General features: G+C 32.1%; 1 protein-coding gene across 1 annotated transcript; it reads left to right on the forward strand.

The window, feature by feature from the left end:
- Positions 1-12,900: 12,900 nt before the first annotated feature.
- Positions 12,901-19,044, forward strand: LOC145010343 (uncharacterized). The gene is made up of 6 exons (XM_078968900.1): positions 12,901-15,560; positions 15,645-15,744; positions 15,822-16,436; positions 18,534-18,562; positions 18,687-18,792; positions 18,973-19,044. The coding sequence occupies exons 1-6, from the start codon at positions 12,901-12,903 to the stop codon at positions 19,042-19,044; spliced, it is 3,582 nt and encodes a 1,193-aa protein (XP_078825026.1).
- The last annotated feature ends 493 nt before the right edge of the window (positions 19,045-19,537 follow it).

Here is a 19,537-nt window from a genome sequence, read left to right on the forward strand (position 1 = left end):
GAAAGACTAGATGCTTGACCATTTTGAGAAGGAAAAGCAATTTGCGAGGGTCCAGGTGGAGGCAATATATCAGCTAAAAATGTCAACAGTTGAATCAAAATCAAAAGTATCCCCAAATCCCCCTGACCCTGACATTGGGTCAACTGAAAATGATGGTGGTTCAGCAACAGTTGTAGTGAAGGGTGATGTTGGTGGTTAAGCCGGAAATCCATCAGTAGAAGGAACAGCTTTGAAAGGACCATCACCAAACGGATCATCAAATGCCTGCAATCAATGCATAAAGAGTGTAAATTTACAACATAAACAAACTATCAATATGTGTGTGTAGAATCCAGCTTTTAAGACACTCACGCACACGACTTGTCGATGAGGTATCGAAGGTGAGATAAGGATTAGTATTTGCTGGAGGATGAACTTCAGTGGTTATAGATGAAGTAGATGTTACAACAGCCAAAGCATTTGAAGAAGAGAAAGACTCTGATAGAGAACCAAACAAATCCTCCATCTCTCCACCACCTGATCCTTGCAGGGCAAACGCAAAGGCAGGAGCAGGAATAACACCATGGGGATCAAAAAAGTCAAACCCATCGTTTTCATTATTGACCGTCACTGCAGGTGGTGGCGGCGTAGTGGTAACTGGAGGTGGTGGCGGCGTAGTGGTAACTGGAGGTGGTGTGGCGGCGGCAGCTGGTGGTGGTGGAGCAGTTGCTGCCGGAATTTCTTGATGGTTAATGTTCACCAGTCCTTAAAATGCTTACAAGTTAGACTAGATTTCATTACTTTATATATATATATTACAATTTACAAGTAAATAAATCTTTTGACTTATTAATTAATTAATTTACCTCTTGGTATCAACAGGGCTATGACCGTCACTCACAGCATCTTAATAACTAGGAGGCCCACCAACATTTTGTCCAGATGACCTTGGTTCAAGCCCCCTGCCCTCACCACTAAAAAAGAAAATTTTAGTTCAATGTATTGTGTGTATATATATATATATATATATATATATATATATATATATATATATATATATATATATAACGAGGGTATTTTGGTCTTTTAATCAAAAAGCAGATTCCTTCGACCCTCTAAATTACCTTCCATCTGGAGAAGCATCCTTCAACTGTAGCACCCAGATAACCATTTCTTGCTATAACAGTAGCATAGTTATGATTCAATTCACAAGAATTTAATCTAATTAAACTTTTATCAGATCAGAAGTTCCTGTAAGTTCAGGAGTGTAATGCAAACAATTGTCACACTTGGAAATGCTTTGAACCAAGGAACAACAAGAGGTCAATATTTTCATTTGTTTATTTTATGTTATTAAATATAATAATATTTTGTTATAGTTGATTTTGACTTAGACTTTGACTTTGATTAATTTGGTGTCATTTTAGGCGCTGCTATTTGGTTCAGATTTGATTAATATGTTGTATGGAAAATAATTAAATTTTAAAATAACAAGATAATGTTGTGGATAATTAATTAATTTTTGGTGCGTGTTGACAAACTACCTGAACTCCTTGATTTCTCCAAGGATCTTGACAGTTTGGAACCTACATCAAGGGTGGTGATCACAATTAATCTTATTCAAATATTTAGAAATTTAAAACATGTGTAAATGTAATTAAGAATTTATTGATTATTTATTATTTTTCAGGTACAATTAAAATATTTGGCAGAGGAAATGCAAGCTATTAGCAAAGGACTTGAAAAAGTTGTCCAGGAATTGTCAATGGCTAAAAATGATGGACTTGTCTTTGAAAAATTTCTCAAATTAAGAGTTATCAGTACACAACCGTTTATGTAGGCAACCTTAGCCCTGAAGAAGTACTTTTTCTACAAATATTGCTTAAGGTAGTGGAGGGCCTTTATGTAATGTGATGGATCAACCTCTTTTAAAGTTTCATCTACATCTAGTTTTATTCTTCTGACATGCTTTTTGTATTTGGTTTAACAGCTGAGGATCATAATCAAACAAAAGCCTTGTGTCGGTGTAGGGCCTTTATGTAATTCACAACAGGTTTCCATGATGGCATGAAAGTGGTATTAAGTATTTGCATTTTTATTATATTATACCCCTCACATTTTCCCGAATTACCCCTTCCTCTACAATGTTTTTTTTTTGTTTCTATGTATTTTGTGCATTAGGTAAAGTTGATAGAAGAAAGGAATATGAAGCCACTTGATTTAAATCTTGCAGCATTATCAGCAAGATGCAGTAAAGACTTGGAGTTGAATTTGGCTAAGTCATTATTGAGTGAGATGGGCTAATGTACAATTGCATATCCATATAATCAGCTGTTTGGAACATTACTTTTAAAGAATTATGAAAGGCAAGATGCAACTTTACTTAGTTGGAACTTGATGCACATAGTAGATTAGATGCAAATTTATATATTGTAAGAAATAGAATTATATGACATTAAATTTATGCAATGGATTCTATTTTTTCTATATGATATTTTATTTTCTATTATGAAACATTAAATAAAAATTTAATTTGAAAATAATTAAATCTATAAATAATATTTTTTTTAAACATTTAAAATTATGATACGCAAAAATGTGTGTCATCTTCATTTATGACATGGCCTTTCTTGATAGGGGCTTTCTTGATACGCATTGCATGTCATTAACACGCGCGTCGTAAGGTTATGACACGCGAATGCGTGTCGTCTTCCTTTATGACAGGGCCTTCCTTGATACGCATTGCGTGTCGTAAATGCGTGTCGTAATTGCACGTCATAAATGCGCGTCGTAAATGCGCGTCGTCTTTCTTTATGACAGGGCCTTCCATGACGCGCATTTGCGCGTCGTCTGAGCCTTTTACGACGCGCAATGAGCATCGTAAAAGGCTGTTTTTCTAGTAGTGAGTATGACCAGTTTTATCATTTAGACATTAAAAATTTTCAGAGTGTGACGATTGTTTTTATTATAGTCACATATACATACTTAAACCATAGTTGCAAATGTCGTATAGTTACATAATGTTTTTATAACTATGACTATTATAGAACATACAGCCACATGAATGTAGAAATAAGTGACATATGTTAAGATTTTGACACACATATATCTACATTGACAATACTATTTAGTTTTTAGTCATGTATACTAAATTGAAGCATGACTATAAAATCATTGTAGATACACAACTAATGTTTATTGTCCTTATTGTTTAGTGTTTAGCCACACAAATTTTTCATAACCATAACATTTGTTATCCTTTAGACACACCTATAGTTTTCAGTGTGGCTATTGATCATAATTTAGATATCGCGAATCAATACAATCGTAACCATTAGTGTTGTATCGACATTCAAATTCATTCACCGTGACTACATTTACCCTATTGTGATATTACTTATAGTCACATGATTATTAAATAGAGTGACATGTGTATCTTTTCCGAGACACAAAAATTTTCAATGTTGTATTTCTTTTACTTTTAGTCACACATGTTTAATTAAAAGTGACTATAAAACACTTGTAGACACATATTGAGTTTCTATCATGACTATTGTTAACCCTTTAGTCACACGACACATTTTTTTGTAAAGTAACAATTCTATACATTTTAGTGATAAAATATAATAAAACATGATGGTAAAATAATTATAGACACATGGAATAAAAAACAATGTTAAATAAATGTAACCATAAATGGACAATGTGAAACGATAAAAAAAAGATCAATATTAATAATAATTCAAATGAAAATTCTCATATATAATTTCCCTAGTTAAAAGGTAAAAATTCTTGTAATCAAAACAAGTTTACTTAAATATGCTAAAGAAAGGAAAAAAGGCATAAACCAAAAACTAGATTTGTTTAGTCTTGTTGAAAGTGCTCCTTGTATGCTTGCCAAGGCTCTCTCTTGTTATAAAACTTTTTTTTTGCTTCTTGGAGCTTTTACATTCATCATCTTGAGTTGATCTCATTCGTGGTATCTGTAGCAACATTGAACCAAACTTGAATAACTAATAATTTAAAAAACTAATTTCCAAAAGAAAAAAGTTTAATGCATAATGTAGTTAATAGAAGAAACAAACTTTTTTGTCACATTTGACAAGGTATTTGGGCCATGCAACAAAAGTTTTATGTGCCTCCTCAACTGTTTTGATATCACCGTTTTGATATGGTAAAAATGCAGCTCCCTTTATCACTTCATCAATTGATACTTTATAGCAGTCGTCTTGAAGTGGAACTCCATGAATGGCTTGTCTTTCTGAAGAAATGTAAACTGTACCATAAGCAACGTTGCTTCTATTATCTGGATATTGTAGAATGCACTTCGTTGTCTTCATTGTCTACAATGATTGCACATATTTAGATAAAAAAGGAATACACACATATTTATATTTGCATTTTAAAATACATACCTGTGGGAGTTTTGGTGAATGAGTATCTTTTGTTTTTGGACGTGAATTTGTAGTCACACTCTTAGATTCAACGGTTATTTTGCCGGTTTTTGTTATTACCTAGAAAACAATAATTCAATAATATATGGAAATCAGAAAATACTACAAAAAATATTAAAATCAATGAATTTTTCAAATAATTACTTACAAAGTACTACAAAAAATATTAAAATCAATGAACTTATCAAATAATTACTTACTCGTGTAACTGGTTCATTTGTCAATGCTTTATCTGTGATAGGTGTTTTCTCTATGATAGTATTAGTAACAGGAGTACCATGAGATTCAACATTCTTGTCCACTGAAAAGACCTACAAAATTGAAGGAAAAGGGTCAATTTATGAAATAAATGCATTTTGCAAAAACAATAACAATTCACTTACTTGTGTTGGAGACTGATTCGGATGAGATGTTAGATTTGGTATCATTGTTCCTTGTGATTCAAGATGAGCTAAAACTAGCTTTAGTGTTTTATCTTGTTCTCTCACCTTTGTTGACAACGCTTTAAGTTCTTCATCTTTTTTCTGGAGCTCAAGTCTCTCATTCTGTAGTTCAAACTTTAGGTCCGCAATTTGTTCTTTTGAAGATCCTTTGGTTCTAGGAATATTGAAATATCTACTAGCAGTCACACCTGTGCCAACCCCTTTTAAGAATCCACCATTATCCTTGCCAAAGACTAATGACATGGCATCCATCCCAGGATCAAGCTTCACATCTCCATCTTTAATTTGTTTTTCATGTTCCACCTGTACACAAAAAGATATCAAAATAACATCGTCAATATTTATTTAACAAGTCACATTTGTTATAGTAATCAAATAACCAAGGAGAAAGTTTCAATAACTTACTAGTTTTTCTGCCATGAGTTTTACATTAGCATCTTCTATTTCGCCTGCTTTGTTTTCACGTCCTTTACACCACATTAATGACCGGGGTGGTATTTCATCTTTGGCAAGTACTTTATTATTTACCTAGTAATCATAGTTGTCAACTCGTAAAAGTCACGATATATATATATATATATATATATATATATATATATATATATATATATATATATATATATATATATATATATATATATATTACTCCTATTTATACTAAACATGAAAGAAACATAGTTAAATACATCCAATGGAAAAACAAAACTTAAACAAATAGCAAGACTTAAAATAATGAAACTTTTCCCAAAATACCCCTGGCATTAAAATTATCCCAGTTTTTAATTAATCCAACAGTGGTGGCATATTAAATTCACTTTTTAGTATAGAATGTACTTCAAAACTTGAAAGTATAATGCTCTAATTGGTAGTTCCACTTTCACAATTTTAACTAACAAACACATGAGACATACATAATTGAATAAAATATAGAACTTACCAATTTCTCTCTTAAACTCGTATATCCTCCCCGTCCCATCCGGTGATTATAATTCGACTTAGAACGCGCTTCTATCGTCTTTGTCGACATATCCTTCCAAAAAATAAATTCACGGATCTTATAAGTATTTTTTATTTTAAGAAACTATAAAATAAAAGTGATAATGAAAAAAAAGGAATTTAACCTTGAATTGTTCAGACTGTGTGTTCAACGAACTTGTCCCAATGATCTTGGCTAAGGATTATTGTACGATATCGTTTAGGAATTCTTTTAAGCTTGGTGGTATTCCCTAAGTTGGGCTTTATGTACTTTGCGTACAATTTTCTTCTAAAATTCCGTAGAAGGATACCAAGCTGATTCATTATATATTTTCTTCGACTATCTTCAATTTCATAAAAACGCTAAAATACGAATCACTAATATGTTAGGCATTGAATCATGAATGAAATTGCAATGGAGAAAAACAATAACATATGGGCTACATATAAAAAAAACATTATTTACCGTTATCTCTTCCCATAGTTTTTCCTTGACTTCTTTTGTTACCTTCTTCCAGTTGAAAACACTAACTCCTACCCTTTCCCGTACTAGGTCTCCCAGATAACTAAGTAGTTGTGATCTATACTTCCCTGCAAACCTTCCAAATTCATCAAACTTTACACGTTTTTTTCTTCCACCAGAATTTGTATGTTCGGTCCGTAACTTTGGCAATCGAGTCAATCCCCTCTTCCTTGTTTTATTTGTAGTCTCTGTGTTGCTATCGGAATCACTGTTGCTATCGGAATCACTGGAAGTGTAATCAGATTTGCCTTCATGTTCTGAATCATCTAGATCAGATCCATCATATTGGTCCTCCTCCTCCATTTCCAATATAGGTACATCTTCAATCAATGTGTTTTCTCCTTCCATAATGCTTAATTAAACATGAAAAAATAACATACAAGGTATATTAGTATGTCATTAAGGAATAAGACACCATACAATGATATTTAATATAATTTTTTGATTTAGGCTTTTCATCAAACAATTGGTGTACAACAAGCACACTGCAGGGGCAATATGGTCCAAAATTGTGAAATTCCATAATATTTTGCAATAAAAACATATTGCAGGTTCCAGTATTAACCAAAACTGTAAAAATTAAATTTTTTTATTATAAAAATACTACAGGGGCAATATGGTCATAATTTTTTGCTGTAAAAACAGTTTCCAGGATCCGGTATTAAGCAAAACTGTAAAAAATTAATTTTTTTTTATTATAAAAACACTGCAGGGGCAATATGGTCCAAAATTGTGAAATTCCATAATATTTTGCAATAAAAACAGTTTGCAGGTTCCGGTATTAACCAAAACTGTAAAAGTTAAATTTTTTTATTATAAAAATACTGAGGGGCAATATGGTCATAATTTTTTGCTGTAAAAACAGTTTCCAGGATCCGGTATTAACCAAAACTGTAAAAATTAATTTTTTTTATTATAAAAACACTGCAGGGGCAATATGCTCCAAAATTGTGAAATTCCATAATTTTTTGGAATAAAAACAGTTTGCAGGTTCCGATATTAACCACAACTGTAAAAATTAAATTTTTTATTATAAAAATACTGCAGTGGCAATATGGTCATAATTTTTTGCTGTAAAAACAGTATACTAGATATATGGGTTGTAATAAATGTTTATTACCAATGATATATTGAGCAACGATACTTGATTGTTTTGCAAATATGACTAACAGCAACTAAAGGTTCAATTTTGCAGCAATTATTCTGTAATGAAAAACCTTAAATACACCTCTATAGTAAAATTGTCAAAAGTCGATAACCCATTTCATCAAAGGTATAATAATGAAACGAAATAAAATCAAATCAAAAACCAAATTATAAAACTTACAAATTGCAACAGTAGAAAACGTTTATCAGTGGCAAACAGAGAACCAATAAAGATGTGGAGTCATCTAAACGAGTACCCTAACAATGATTTTGGCGATCGATTGAGATGAGGTAGGGGATAACGAAAATCCAGAAAAGTATAAGGGTGTGAGCAATCGGAGTGGTAGTCGGGATGATGAGGTAGAGTCGTCGGTTAAATCACAAGAGAAGGGTTTGATGTAACAGTATGGTGGTCAAATCGTCGGTTGTTGTGGTGAATTAGAATGGGAGGGGTAATTAAGGAGTGAAAATGTATTGTGGGGTTTTGACTGTATCTCAAAATTTGTGGCGGGCTATAAAATTTCCATGGCGGGATATCCAAAAAATATGTTGGCTGATTATTTATTATTGTTATTATTATTATTGTACAATATATACTTCACTCCCTTAAGTAATCAAAATTTTCAAGTTAGTCCATAGAAATTGCAATTGATATCTTTTGCTTATTAAACTCCTAGTATACATCATTATAAATATAATTTATTAATTTGACAAAAAATCATGTAATTTTTTTTTTTGAACGGGAACTTCCCTAATGAAGATTCAAGATCAACTTTCACACACCGATCCTCCGCTGCAAACATGAAGCTATACTTCAAAAAAAGTAATATTTTTTAATTTTAAAACTTGTTTATTTATACATTCATTCGTCTCGAACTGGTCGAATGAGAAGTGAAGAATTGGGAACTGAACCATGGATTAAAATCTTGGTCGAATCTGATGTGGTATGGTATAGGGTCGGTTCGGTGGGTCCAAATAATGTTCATTCCTAATATATAATAAATATGAGTTTTGATCGTTTAGTCGTAAACCAAACTAAATTTCAATTTTGGTCGAATCTAACGTCGGTATGGTATAAGGCCCACACGTGGTGTTGCTTTGAATCACGATTGATTTGTCCTGACTTGGCCACAGAGTGGCCAAGAGTTCACCACGATGTCTATTAACTTCGTTGACCGTTGACTTTTGGCCGGTTGGCCTTCGGTAATAATTGAAGGAGTTAGGTTGTTTTTTGAAGTGTGGCCTTTGTTTTATGATAGAGTGTTCGTGGGTATAATCGGTACAAGGAGTGAGGGTGTATATGTGATTATTAGGTTCTACTGGGTCTTCTCACTATACCACATGTGACATCGTATATCCTTTGTATGGTAAGGTAGAGGGATTATTAGAGTACGAGTATGTTATCTGACTAGGATATCCCCTTGCTATGTATGTGAAGTGTAGGGCACTTAGTGTCATGCTATGCTGGACAGTTTTTGTGACTTTAACATGAAAGACTATGGTTGAATCACAACTGTAACACCCAATGCAATGTACTTTTCATTTTGACCCTTGGTATGTAAATACCTTGTAGATTTGGTCCCTAGGGGGCAGTTTTGCCATTTTGGAAAACTTGTAGTATGTTGGGCGTACTTCTCATACACGGGTTGTATGCACGTAGGGGACAAACCCTAAAATTTAGGGTTTTGACCTTGTTTAAACAGCATTGTGAACCTTTATCCTCTCATTTCTCAGCCTCCATAGCCCTTTGAATCCCATTTCGAAACCCTAGACCCTCTTGAAGAGATTTGACCCTCTTGTGTGTGTGTTTTTAGTGTGTGTTGGTGAGATTTGAAGAAAAATAGTTTGGAAGAAGGAGCCTTGATCAAGTAGAATTTGTAGATCCATATTTCACACATCATTTCCAGCTTCATTGAGGTATAAAGATTGGAACTTGCTCCTTGTATTATTAAATCCAATCTTTATGGAGTTTTTGTCCCTTCTTAGTCTTATGATGAGATCTAGTGGTTTTCTTCCACTCCAGGGGTTAGGAGTTGTTTTTGTTGATGTTTCTGAGGTCCCTAGTCCATAAATTTAGTATCTTGATGATTGTGGATTAACTATGCAAGTGTCTAGGTCCATTTGGTGAAAGTATCATGCTAAAGTAAGGTTTGGGTTCTTTTGACCCATGCAAAGGCTCCAAGTTCATGAACTTATGGATTAAGACGTTCCTATAGATTTGGGTCTGGAATTTGGATGTTAGAATCGAGAGGGGTTGTTATAGGGAGAGATAAATACGCATAGGAGAGATCGAGATTATAGTAAACATTGGTTCCAAATGATGTTTGACCAATAGATTTTGCAAGTAAATCCATTTAGTGTTTATAGCATGAACTTATGTGAGAAACATAGATAAAAGAGAAAGAATTAAAGTATAATGCTAAAATACAAGAAATAAATAAAAAGAAAGTATAGTGTTACTTTTGCATTTAACCCAGTAGTAAATCAGGAATATACCTTGCATCCCATTTGATCATTCCATTTTAACCATTTACAAAATAATCAAATGCGAGTGATTTATTTCGGAAATTAGTTTCTAAAAACGATTAATGTTGTTACGTAGGTGGGAGGGTGGTTGTTGGTTGTTTAGGGTTAAAAATAAAACTACATTTTTTGGGATTAAAAAAATTAGTTTTTTGGCAATATATATTAGGAGTATGTTGTTGTTTTTGCTTAAAAAATATAATATTTTTAGGTTTAGTATTTAAAATAAGTTGCCAATTTGAAGTAAAAATTAAAATTCATTTATATTTTTGGTTAAATATAAAACTAATTATGTCTGTAACGTGACATGTTTGGTTAAATATAGTTTAGTTTGATTTAAGGTACTAAACTTATAACCCCTGTTTTTTTTTATTGCACTCAACATTGTTCTGTATTTTTATATAAAAAATAAAATGAAGGATGTTATAATAAGAAAATCTATAAAATTATGTTGCTATTTCTTGTTATAATAAAAGAAGTTATTTTACTAAATTCAAAAAAAAAAAAAAAAAAAAAAAAAAAAAAAAAAAAAAACACTAAGTTATACAAATACCCTCTTTATTGCTTATAGAAACATCCTTACATTAAAGACACAAGTTATTAGCTTTCAATGATTATCTGTAGTAATCAAATAACCATAAACCTAAATGGCCCATAAAAAAAAGTCATTAGCCTTAAGTTGTATGTCATAATCCCGTATGCCCTAAATACAGAATCCATTAGCTTTAAATGATTATTTATAGTAATCCAATAGCAACCAATTACTTGTTATTGAAATTAATGTTTGTTATGTATAATCAAAAGGATGATTATATTTTGCAATATGGTCCAAAATTGTGAAAATCCATTTTTTGCTATAAAAACAATTTGCAAGTTCCGGTATTAACCAACTGTAAAATATAAATTTTTTTTATTATAAAAACACTGCAACAGCAATATGGTCCAAAATTGTAAAAATCCATAATTTTTTGCTATAAAAACAGTTTGCAGGTTCCGGTATTAACCAAAACTGTAAAAATTAAATTTTTTCATTATAAAAACTCTGCAGGGGCAATATGGTCCAAAATTGTGAAAATCCATAATTTTTTGCTATAAAACAGTTTGCAGATTCTGGTATTAACAAAAACTATAAAAATTAATTTTTTTTATTATAAAAACACTGCAGGGGCAATATGGTCCAAAATTGTGAAAATCCATATTTTTTTTTGCTATAAAAACAGTTTGTAGGTTCCGGTATTAACCAAAACTGTAAAAATTAAATTTTTATTATAAAAACTCTGCAGGGGCAATATGGTCAAAAAATGTGAAAATCCATAATTTTTTGCAATAAAAAAAAGTTTGCAGGTTCCGGTATTAACCAAAACTAGAAAAACTAAAAAAATTTTATTATAAAAACACTGCAGGGGCGATACGGTCCAAAATTGTGAAAATCCATAATTTTTTGCTATAAAAACAATTTGTAGAATCCGGCAATAACCAAAACTTTAAAAATTGAACTTGTTTTATTATAAAAACACTACAGGGGCAATATGGTCTAAAATTATGAAATCCATAATTTTTTGATATAAAGTGTGCAGGATCCAGTTTGAACCAAAATGTAAAAATTGATTTTTTTTTATTATACCAAAACTGCTCAGGGGCAATATGGTACAAAAATGTGAAAATCCTTAATTTTTTTGCTATAAAAACAGTTTGAAAGGTCCGATATTGACTAAAACTACCATAAAAACACTGTGCAGCGCAATAGCGTCCAAAAATGTGAAAATCAATAAAGGATTTTATATATGTAAATAAATAATTCAGTTGATATTGAGGCCCAGTAAAAACGTAATGGGTTTCATATATGTAAATTGGGATAAATAATAAAATTGCTTTTGGACTTAATCGACTAATACCAATTTTTACATTTCAATATTTCCTTCTGCCTTTGACGTTACCTAGTTACCTTCCAGCAAGTTACTGATCGCAAATAAACAGCCTACCCCTCAGAGTTGGTCAAGAAACATCTAAGAAGCGATGGGCTTTTAGGTAATTGAATTCTTCCCGTGACCTCACTTTATTGATATCAAATTTTAATTAGAAACGTTGTCACACGATTCCTTCAATTTGTATAAATGTCAATCAATGGTTTTAATTTGATCCAAGTTTTGTACTGTTTTAAAGTGTTATTATTCAAGAACTGGGCGATTGAAGAAGTTTACCATGTTAAATCCTATGCACATAAGGTGTTTGATGATTTTTTTTAATTTGTTTATTTCAGTTATGATACATGACCACTTCGCACTTGCAAAACGAAATTCTTAGCAATGTTGGAAGTGATTAGGAGCCTGGGGTAGTCTCGTCCAACATCACAAAGTTGGTCAAGAAACATCCAAAGAGCAGTGTCTGTGCAGGTAATTGAATTTCTTCCTTTGATCTCATTTCTGTGAAACATCCAGGTGACCTCTTTGATCAATTCACAGTTCATAATCCACCACAGTTCAATTTAGTTATTATTCTTAGTAATTTTCTGTAGAAACACGGTTTACAATATTTATTTGGCTGAATAATTATCATAATGGTTTCTAGGATGATGCACTTCATGAAAACAGTAATAGTAATCTTTTATGTTAAGTTTGTTTCTATGATATCATTTTACTTGAAGAATGGAAACTTCATAGTGGACAAAATAACGAACAGGGGAGGAACACTAGACTAATATTGACCCATATTTTTTTAAATTATCGAACAAATTGCTCCTATTTAATGTAGTCCAATTTGTAGTGATTTCACTTTTCATACCATACTGAATGTTCAATGTCGTATCAAATTTTACATGTTGGGATGAATATCTTTTACAACAGATCCTTACAAAAAGATGGACAAGTCTTGGATGGGAACTGATAGACACACAAAGCCTTACATCGATGGAGTTGCAACATTTTTGGATTATGCAGTCCGCAATTTGAAGATCTCGATGAATATGGACCCACTAGATTCCAAAATAAAAATAAAAATTCGATGTCCGTGTATTAATTGTGTAAACCACATAAGTCTTCATGTGTCAGAAGTAGATCATCACTTATTCAGATATGGAATTGATCAAAACTATACAAAATGGATTAAGCATGGAGAAGAAGAGGACCAACCAAGAAATGTTTCGTTTAATGACAACTACTCAATGAACACAACATATGTCGATGAATCCATGAGCTTCACAATAGGAATTCCAACGGATGCTGAAGATACAGTAGACATGGTTAAAGCCACAGAAGAAACTTTCATAAGAGATCATGTCAAATTTCAAAAACTAATTGAAGATGCTGAGAAACCACTATACAAAGGGTGTCGTAACTTCACAAAGTTGTCTGCAGTTATGCAACTCCTAAACTTGAAGAGTAAGTATGGAGTTTCAGATAAGTGCTTTATTGAAACATTAGTTTTGATAAAGAAGATGTTACCCGAAGGTAACGAAATGTTGAGTAGTACCTATGAGGCTAAGAAAGCAATGAAAGCAATGGGTTCAGGGTATACAAAGATACATGCATGTATCAATGACTGCATTCTTTACAGGAACGAGTGCAAAGATGTGAAAGTATGTCCCACTTGTGGGAAATCAAGATGGAAGGTCGATGAGAAAGAAAAAATTATATATGAAAATATCCCGGCAAAAGTGTTATGGTATTTTCCTATTATCCCGAGAATGAAACGACTATTTCAATCAAATACAATAGCACAAAATTTAAAATGGCATGCCACCGATAGAATACATGACGATGTTTTACGTCACCCAGCAGATACACCAGCATGGGCTGCCATAGATAAACGATATCCTGAATTTGCTAATGATCCAAGAAATCTACGACTAGGCATTTCGGCTGACGGGGTCGACGTGAATAGAGGAAATAGGAATCATAGTGTATGGCCTATTTTGACTGTCATTTACAACCTTCCACCATGGTTGTGTATGAAAAGAAAGTTTATCATGCTCTCGTTATTGATCTCAGGAACACCAGGAAATGATATTGATGTTTTTTTAGCACCTTTGATCGATGATTTGCAACTCTTATTCGATGTTGGAGTCGAAACATATGATGCATCTTCAAAGGAGATGTTTACTCTACGTGCAGTTGTGTTATGGACGATAAATGATTACCCCGCTCTTGGTACATTATGTGGTTGTCCTTACAGCGGATACAAAGGTTGTGTAGTGTGTGGGGAACAAACGCATTCTATCAGACTTCCTAAATCAAAGAAGCAGAGTTATGCTGGTCACAGACGATATCTACCATATAAGCATCCTTTTAGAAGTCAAAGGCATGCGTTCAATGGAGAACAAGAGTTCACAACTGCTCCAGAACCTTTGAGTGGTGAAGAAATATTTAACAATGTCAAATATGTTATAAATAAATGGGGAAAGGGAGCTAATAATAAGGAATCAGACATCCAAAAAACTTCGACAGGAAGAGGTGGGAAGATAAAAAGAAAAAAAAGAACATCAAAAGAAGTGTGTTATTCAGATGTTAGCAACAAAGAAAACACATATTGGAAGAAATATAATATATGGTATCGACGTCTTAGGTATTGGCAGCATAATCTTGTCCATCATTATATAGATTTTATGCATGTCGAAAAGAATGTAGGTGAGAGTCTAGTTGGAACAATGCTCAACATTCCTGGCAAAACAAAAGATGGATTGCAGGCTCGATTGGATTTGGCACATTTTGGGTTAAAGCCAGAGTTACAAGTTCATATTGAAGGCAACAAAACCACACTTCCGGCAGCAAGTTACACATTAACAACAGAGGAAAAAACCATGTTTTGTGAAACATTATACAATTTAAGGGTTCCACAAGGGTATTGTTCTAATTTTTCTAGTTTGGTGAGTCTAAAGGATAGGAAGCTTATCGGACTTAAATCACATGACTATCACATGCTCATGCAACAATTTTTGCCCATCGCAATACGGTCTATTATGCCGAAATCCACAAGGGATGCTATTACAAGATTTTGTTTCATTTTCAAATCAATATGTAGCAAAGAAATAAAAGTTAAGGAGCTCGATAAGTTGCAAGAAGAATTATGTGTCACATTGTGCCTGCTTGAGAAATATTTTCCTTTATCATTTTTTGATGTTATGGTTCATTTAACTGTGCATCTAATAAGTGAAGTAAAATTATGTGGTCCAGTATGCTTTCGATGGATGTATCCATTCGAAAGGTGTATGACGGTTATTAAGGGGCACGTGCGGAATAAAAATAAACCAGAAGGTTGCATTGCAGAAGAGAATATTGCAAAAGAGAATATTGCAGAAGAGACAATTGAGTTTTTAAGTGAATTCCAAAAAAATATGAATACTGTTGGTATTCCACTTGAGAAGCATAACAACTTTGGTAATCATATTGATGACTATAGTATTTCTCTTAGGGATGGCACTCCAGTATCAGCATGTCGATCGGTTCAAGTTTCTCCGGACCTCTTCATCAAAGCACATTTCTATGTAATGCAAAATACAACTGAAGTTGTACCATATATTAAGTAAGTATTATTTACATGTATGTATTTATTTTAACATTTTATAATATCGTGTATCTAATATAATAATAATCAATGTATTTACAGTCGACACAAGGCATTTCTAAGAAACCAACACCCTTTTAAACGAAATGCATGGCTAGAGAATGAGCACAGTAAATTGTTTGGTCAATGGTTACGAGAGGAGGTACATTATTTTCATATTGAAATTATTTTTTTCTTTGTTGTATATGAGTTGAAGCTAATCCTTCTAATATGATTTAGGTTGAAAAAGAGTTATTGATCTCAAAAGAAAGTGTATCAGAGACCGTTAGGTGGATTTCACATGGACCAAACACCAATGTACTGAAATACGATGCGTATGACATCAATGGATATACATTTCGTACAAAATGTCGTGAAGGTAAAGTTCATCAGAACAACGGGATTAGTGTAGTGGCAACTGACGCGCATATTTCTAATGAAGTTGTAACCTATGATCAAAACTCTTATTATGGGGTTGTAAAAGAGATATGGGTAATAGATTATCATTTTAAAAAAATTCCTCTTTTGATGTGTGACTGGGTTGACAATAAAAACGGAGTCAAGAAGGATCCGGTTGGGTACACCTTGGTTGAACTTGGTAGGTTAGGCCACAAAGATGATCCATTCATATTAGCCTCACAAGTACGGCAAGTGTTCTACGTTACAGACCAACTGAATAAAAAATGGTCAATTGTCTTTATGACACCTCCCAAAAATTATAGAGATACGTATGACGATGTCGATGAGAAATTTAGTACTGTACTTTTTCCTCACAATGACAATATATTGCCACGTGTAGATCCACTTGACTTGCGTAAAGAATCACGGAATGATTATTTTCGGACTGACTGCCGGGTATAGTCATACATAAGGTATAAATTTCTCATTCACATTAATTCTTGCATTTGTTTTATTTCAACTGTGAACATCCCCTGATTTACATGTTTATAAGTAATATTTTTGCTACATTTTTCTGAGTCTAATGATTTCATTTGTTTGTATCAGGCACATGAGAATCCTTGATCCTGGTGTTATTAATTTTACGTTTTGTTGTCTGGTGCTCGATACCCCAAAGTTGGTTGTCTGAAAGAGAAAAAAAAAGTTTCTTTGAAACTTGCTCGAATGAGTGCATGCTTGTTGGCAGTTGCTACTAGGTCTCCCTGAAAAAATTGTCAATTGCTTGATGTATATTAATTAGAATTAAAACTCCTTTGTCTCATTTATGTTTTAACCCAAAATTGACAATAATACCCTTATTGCTAAACTATTTGTTTTTAACAAAATTGTCGATTAATGATCGAGAACTCTAATTATAAGAGTGTACTTTGTTTTTCTCTCGTTGTAATTATACTATTCCAAGTTCTGTGTTAGCAATTTAATTTAATATAATTTAGTTTCTATTCAAATTCTATGAATTTATAATATTTTATTTCATCAATGATCAATTAAATCATCATTATATTTACTTTGACTATTTTTGCAAAAGATGTTTAGAGTTCAACTATTAAACATTGGCAAAAGAATAATTGTGGTCACATGTTTTCTTTTTGTGTTACATAACAAAATATTCACTTTTCGACACCCCATATAGTAGAACATGGCGGTATAATAATACTTATACGCAAATGTTTTAATTTCTTTTATCATGAAAATTCTTCATTTTCGACACACATTAGAATTAAACGGTAACCATGAAATACTAATAGTGATATGTTCTTTTTTCACAACAACTGTTTACTTTTAGTCGCACGTAAAAATTAAACCGTAATCACACAACACTTCTAGTTCAAGGTTCTTCTTTCATTAAATCGTAACCATATAATACTTATAGTACTTGTTTTTTTTCCTTTAAAACATGGTTGTAGAATACTAAAAGTCACATGTTTTTTGTAAGATTATTAATATTTTTTACTTGTAATCACACATATGAAATAAATAAATGTCCACAAAGTACTAACAGTCATATATTTTTTTTTTCTTGTATCATGACTATTGTTAACTTTTAAACAAGCATAAGATATTAAATCATGACTATGTGTTCTAAAAATTGGTAATAAAATACTCACAGTCATATGTTTTGTATTTAACAAAAGATTATTATTTTTTTTTTTTTTGCTTTTACACACCTAATAATTTAATCAGTGACAATTAAATATTTATAATCAATTTTTTACTTTAATAATGACTATATTTTACTTTTATACACACACCAAATTGTAAAAAGTAACAATAAATTATTTATAGTTACAAGTATTTTATTTTTTCACGAACATGATTTACCTTTTAGCCACACATAACATGTTTCACTGTGACTATAACATACTTATAGTTATACATTTTTTTATCTTTTATCATGACAAATGTTTATTTTTAGACACACATAATACACTAAACATGACCATAAAGTACTTATAGTTACTTGTTTGGTTGCTCTTAATCAGTGTGTAATAAATGTTATAGTAGGGACACACAAATAATTAATGTGACCATATATTGCCTTTTAGTTATGTTGCATTCAAATGTCAAAATTTGCTCCATGATACAGCCACATACACATTTGTTTCATGTGACCATATAATAATATATTGTCTCTTAAAAAAACCATCACAAAGTTTTTCCATATATCTGACAAACATGTGGCGGATAGTGACATTTGGCCTCATTTTTCCGGTGTGGCTAATAATTGTCACATTTGTTATGTTTAAACGTGTCTAAATGTTTCAACTATATTACTAATGGTCATGAAATACAACTTAAAATGTCACTACAACAATGACAAAATTTTAGCAATAACCTTTAGACACAGTTTTAGTCAAAAGTGTGGCTGGGCAGTTTTGGCAAAAGTGTGACCATAGGTCATTTTTGTACTAGTGTCTCTGGTTTATTTTGTTTTTTGGTGCGGTTTTCTCGGTTGATTTGGTTAAGTTTTTTTTTTTATATTTTCAATTATAGGTTGCAAAGGAAGAGGGTGAGAAATGGAAGTATGTGACAGAAGAAGTGAGCAGCAAATTCCATACATTCTTTTTCTTTCTTGTCTAATTAGCTCTTTTGTTGAAACATATCCAATGAGGTTTTGTTTTCCAAATCTTGATTATGTTTTTTCAGGAAAAGTAAACCTTTTACTACAAGGGTTACTGAACTTACAGAAGAATACCAAAAGGTTTTGGAGACCCCAAATGATGCTGAAAATGAAAATGAAAATGAAAAAACTGTATGTACTTCATGGGGGTTTTTGGTTTTGTGTATTCATGATTTCTAGTGATTATAAATGGATAATATGATCTGTACTTTATGATCTACTGTAAGTACTTCATGGTGTTTTTGGCTTTGTGTATTCATGAATTGTAGTGATTATAAATGGATAATCTTATGTGTACTTTATGATTTACAGGAAGCAGAAACATTTGAAGACAATGAGGATGAGAATGAGAATGAATCATCTCCAGAAAAAAAAATGAAGTGATTGTTGATGATGACTAGAATAGTACATATTTTGATTTTGGCTATTAAATGTTTATGAATCTTGTATGATGATGGTTAATATTGAATAAAATAGAATATGATTTTGGGTATCTTCATGCTAATCCTAGGTTGTTTCTATACTAAATCTTTTGTTGTTTTGACCGAATTATACATAGATTTAATGGTGTGATAAACCTTCAATTGCTAATCAGATTTTAATAGATACTACCCTTGTCCCGACGACATGTCATCGGTACAAGTAAATAATAAAACTTTATTTTTTTTTTCGAAAATCAATCTTGATGAAGCTTGTGCAGATGATATGTCGTCAGTATAGGGGGTAGCTATCCAGACGACATCTATGTTGATGACTTTTTTCCAACTATACCGACGGGGCTATTCTGACGATTCTGTACTAACGACTTGTCATGTCAGTATAAGTTATCCCGACGACTTGTCGTCGACATAGGATTAAAAAAAGTCTTCGGCCCTAG

Source organism: Lactuca saligna, chromosome 8 (assembly GCF_052625555.1).
Source record: "Lactuca saligna cultivar CGN05327 chromosome 8, ASM5262555v1, whole genome shotgun sequence".
NCBI lineage: Eukaryota > Viridiplantae > Streptophyta > Magnoliopsida > Asterales > Asteraceae > Lactuca > Lactuca saligna.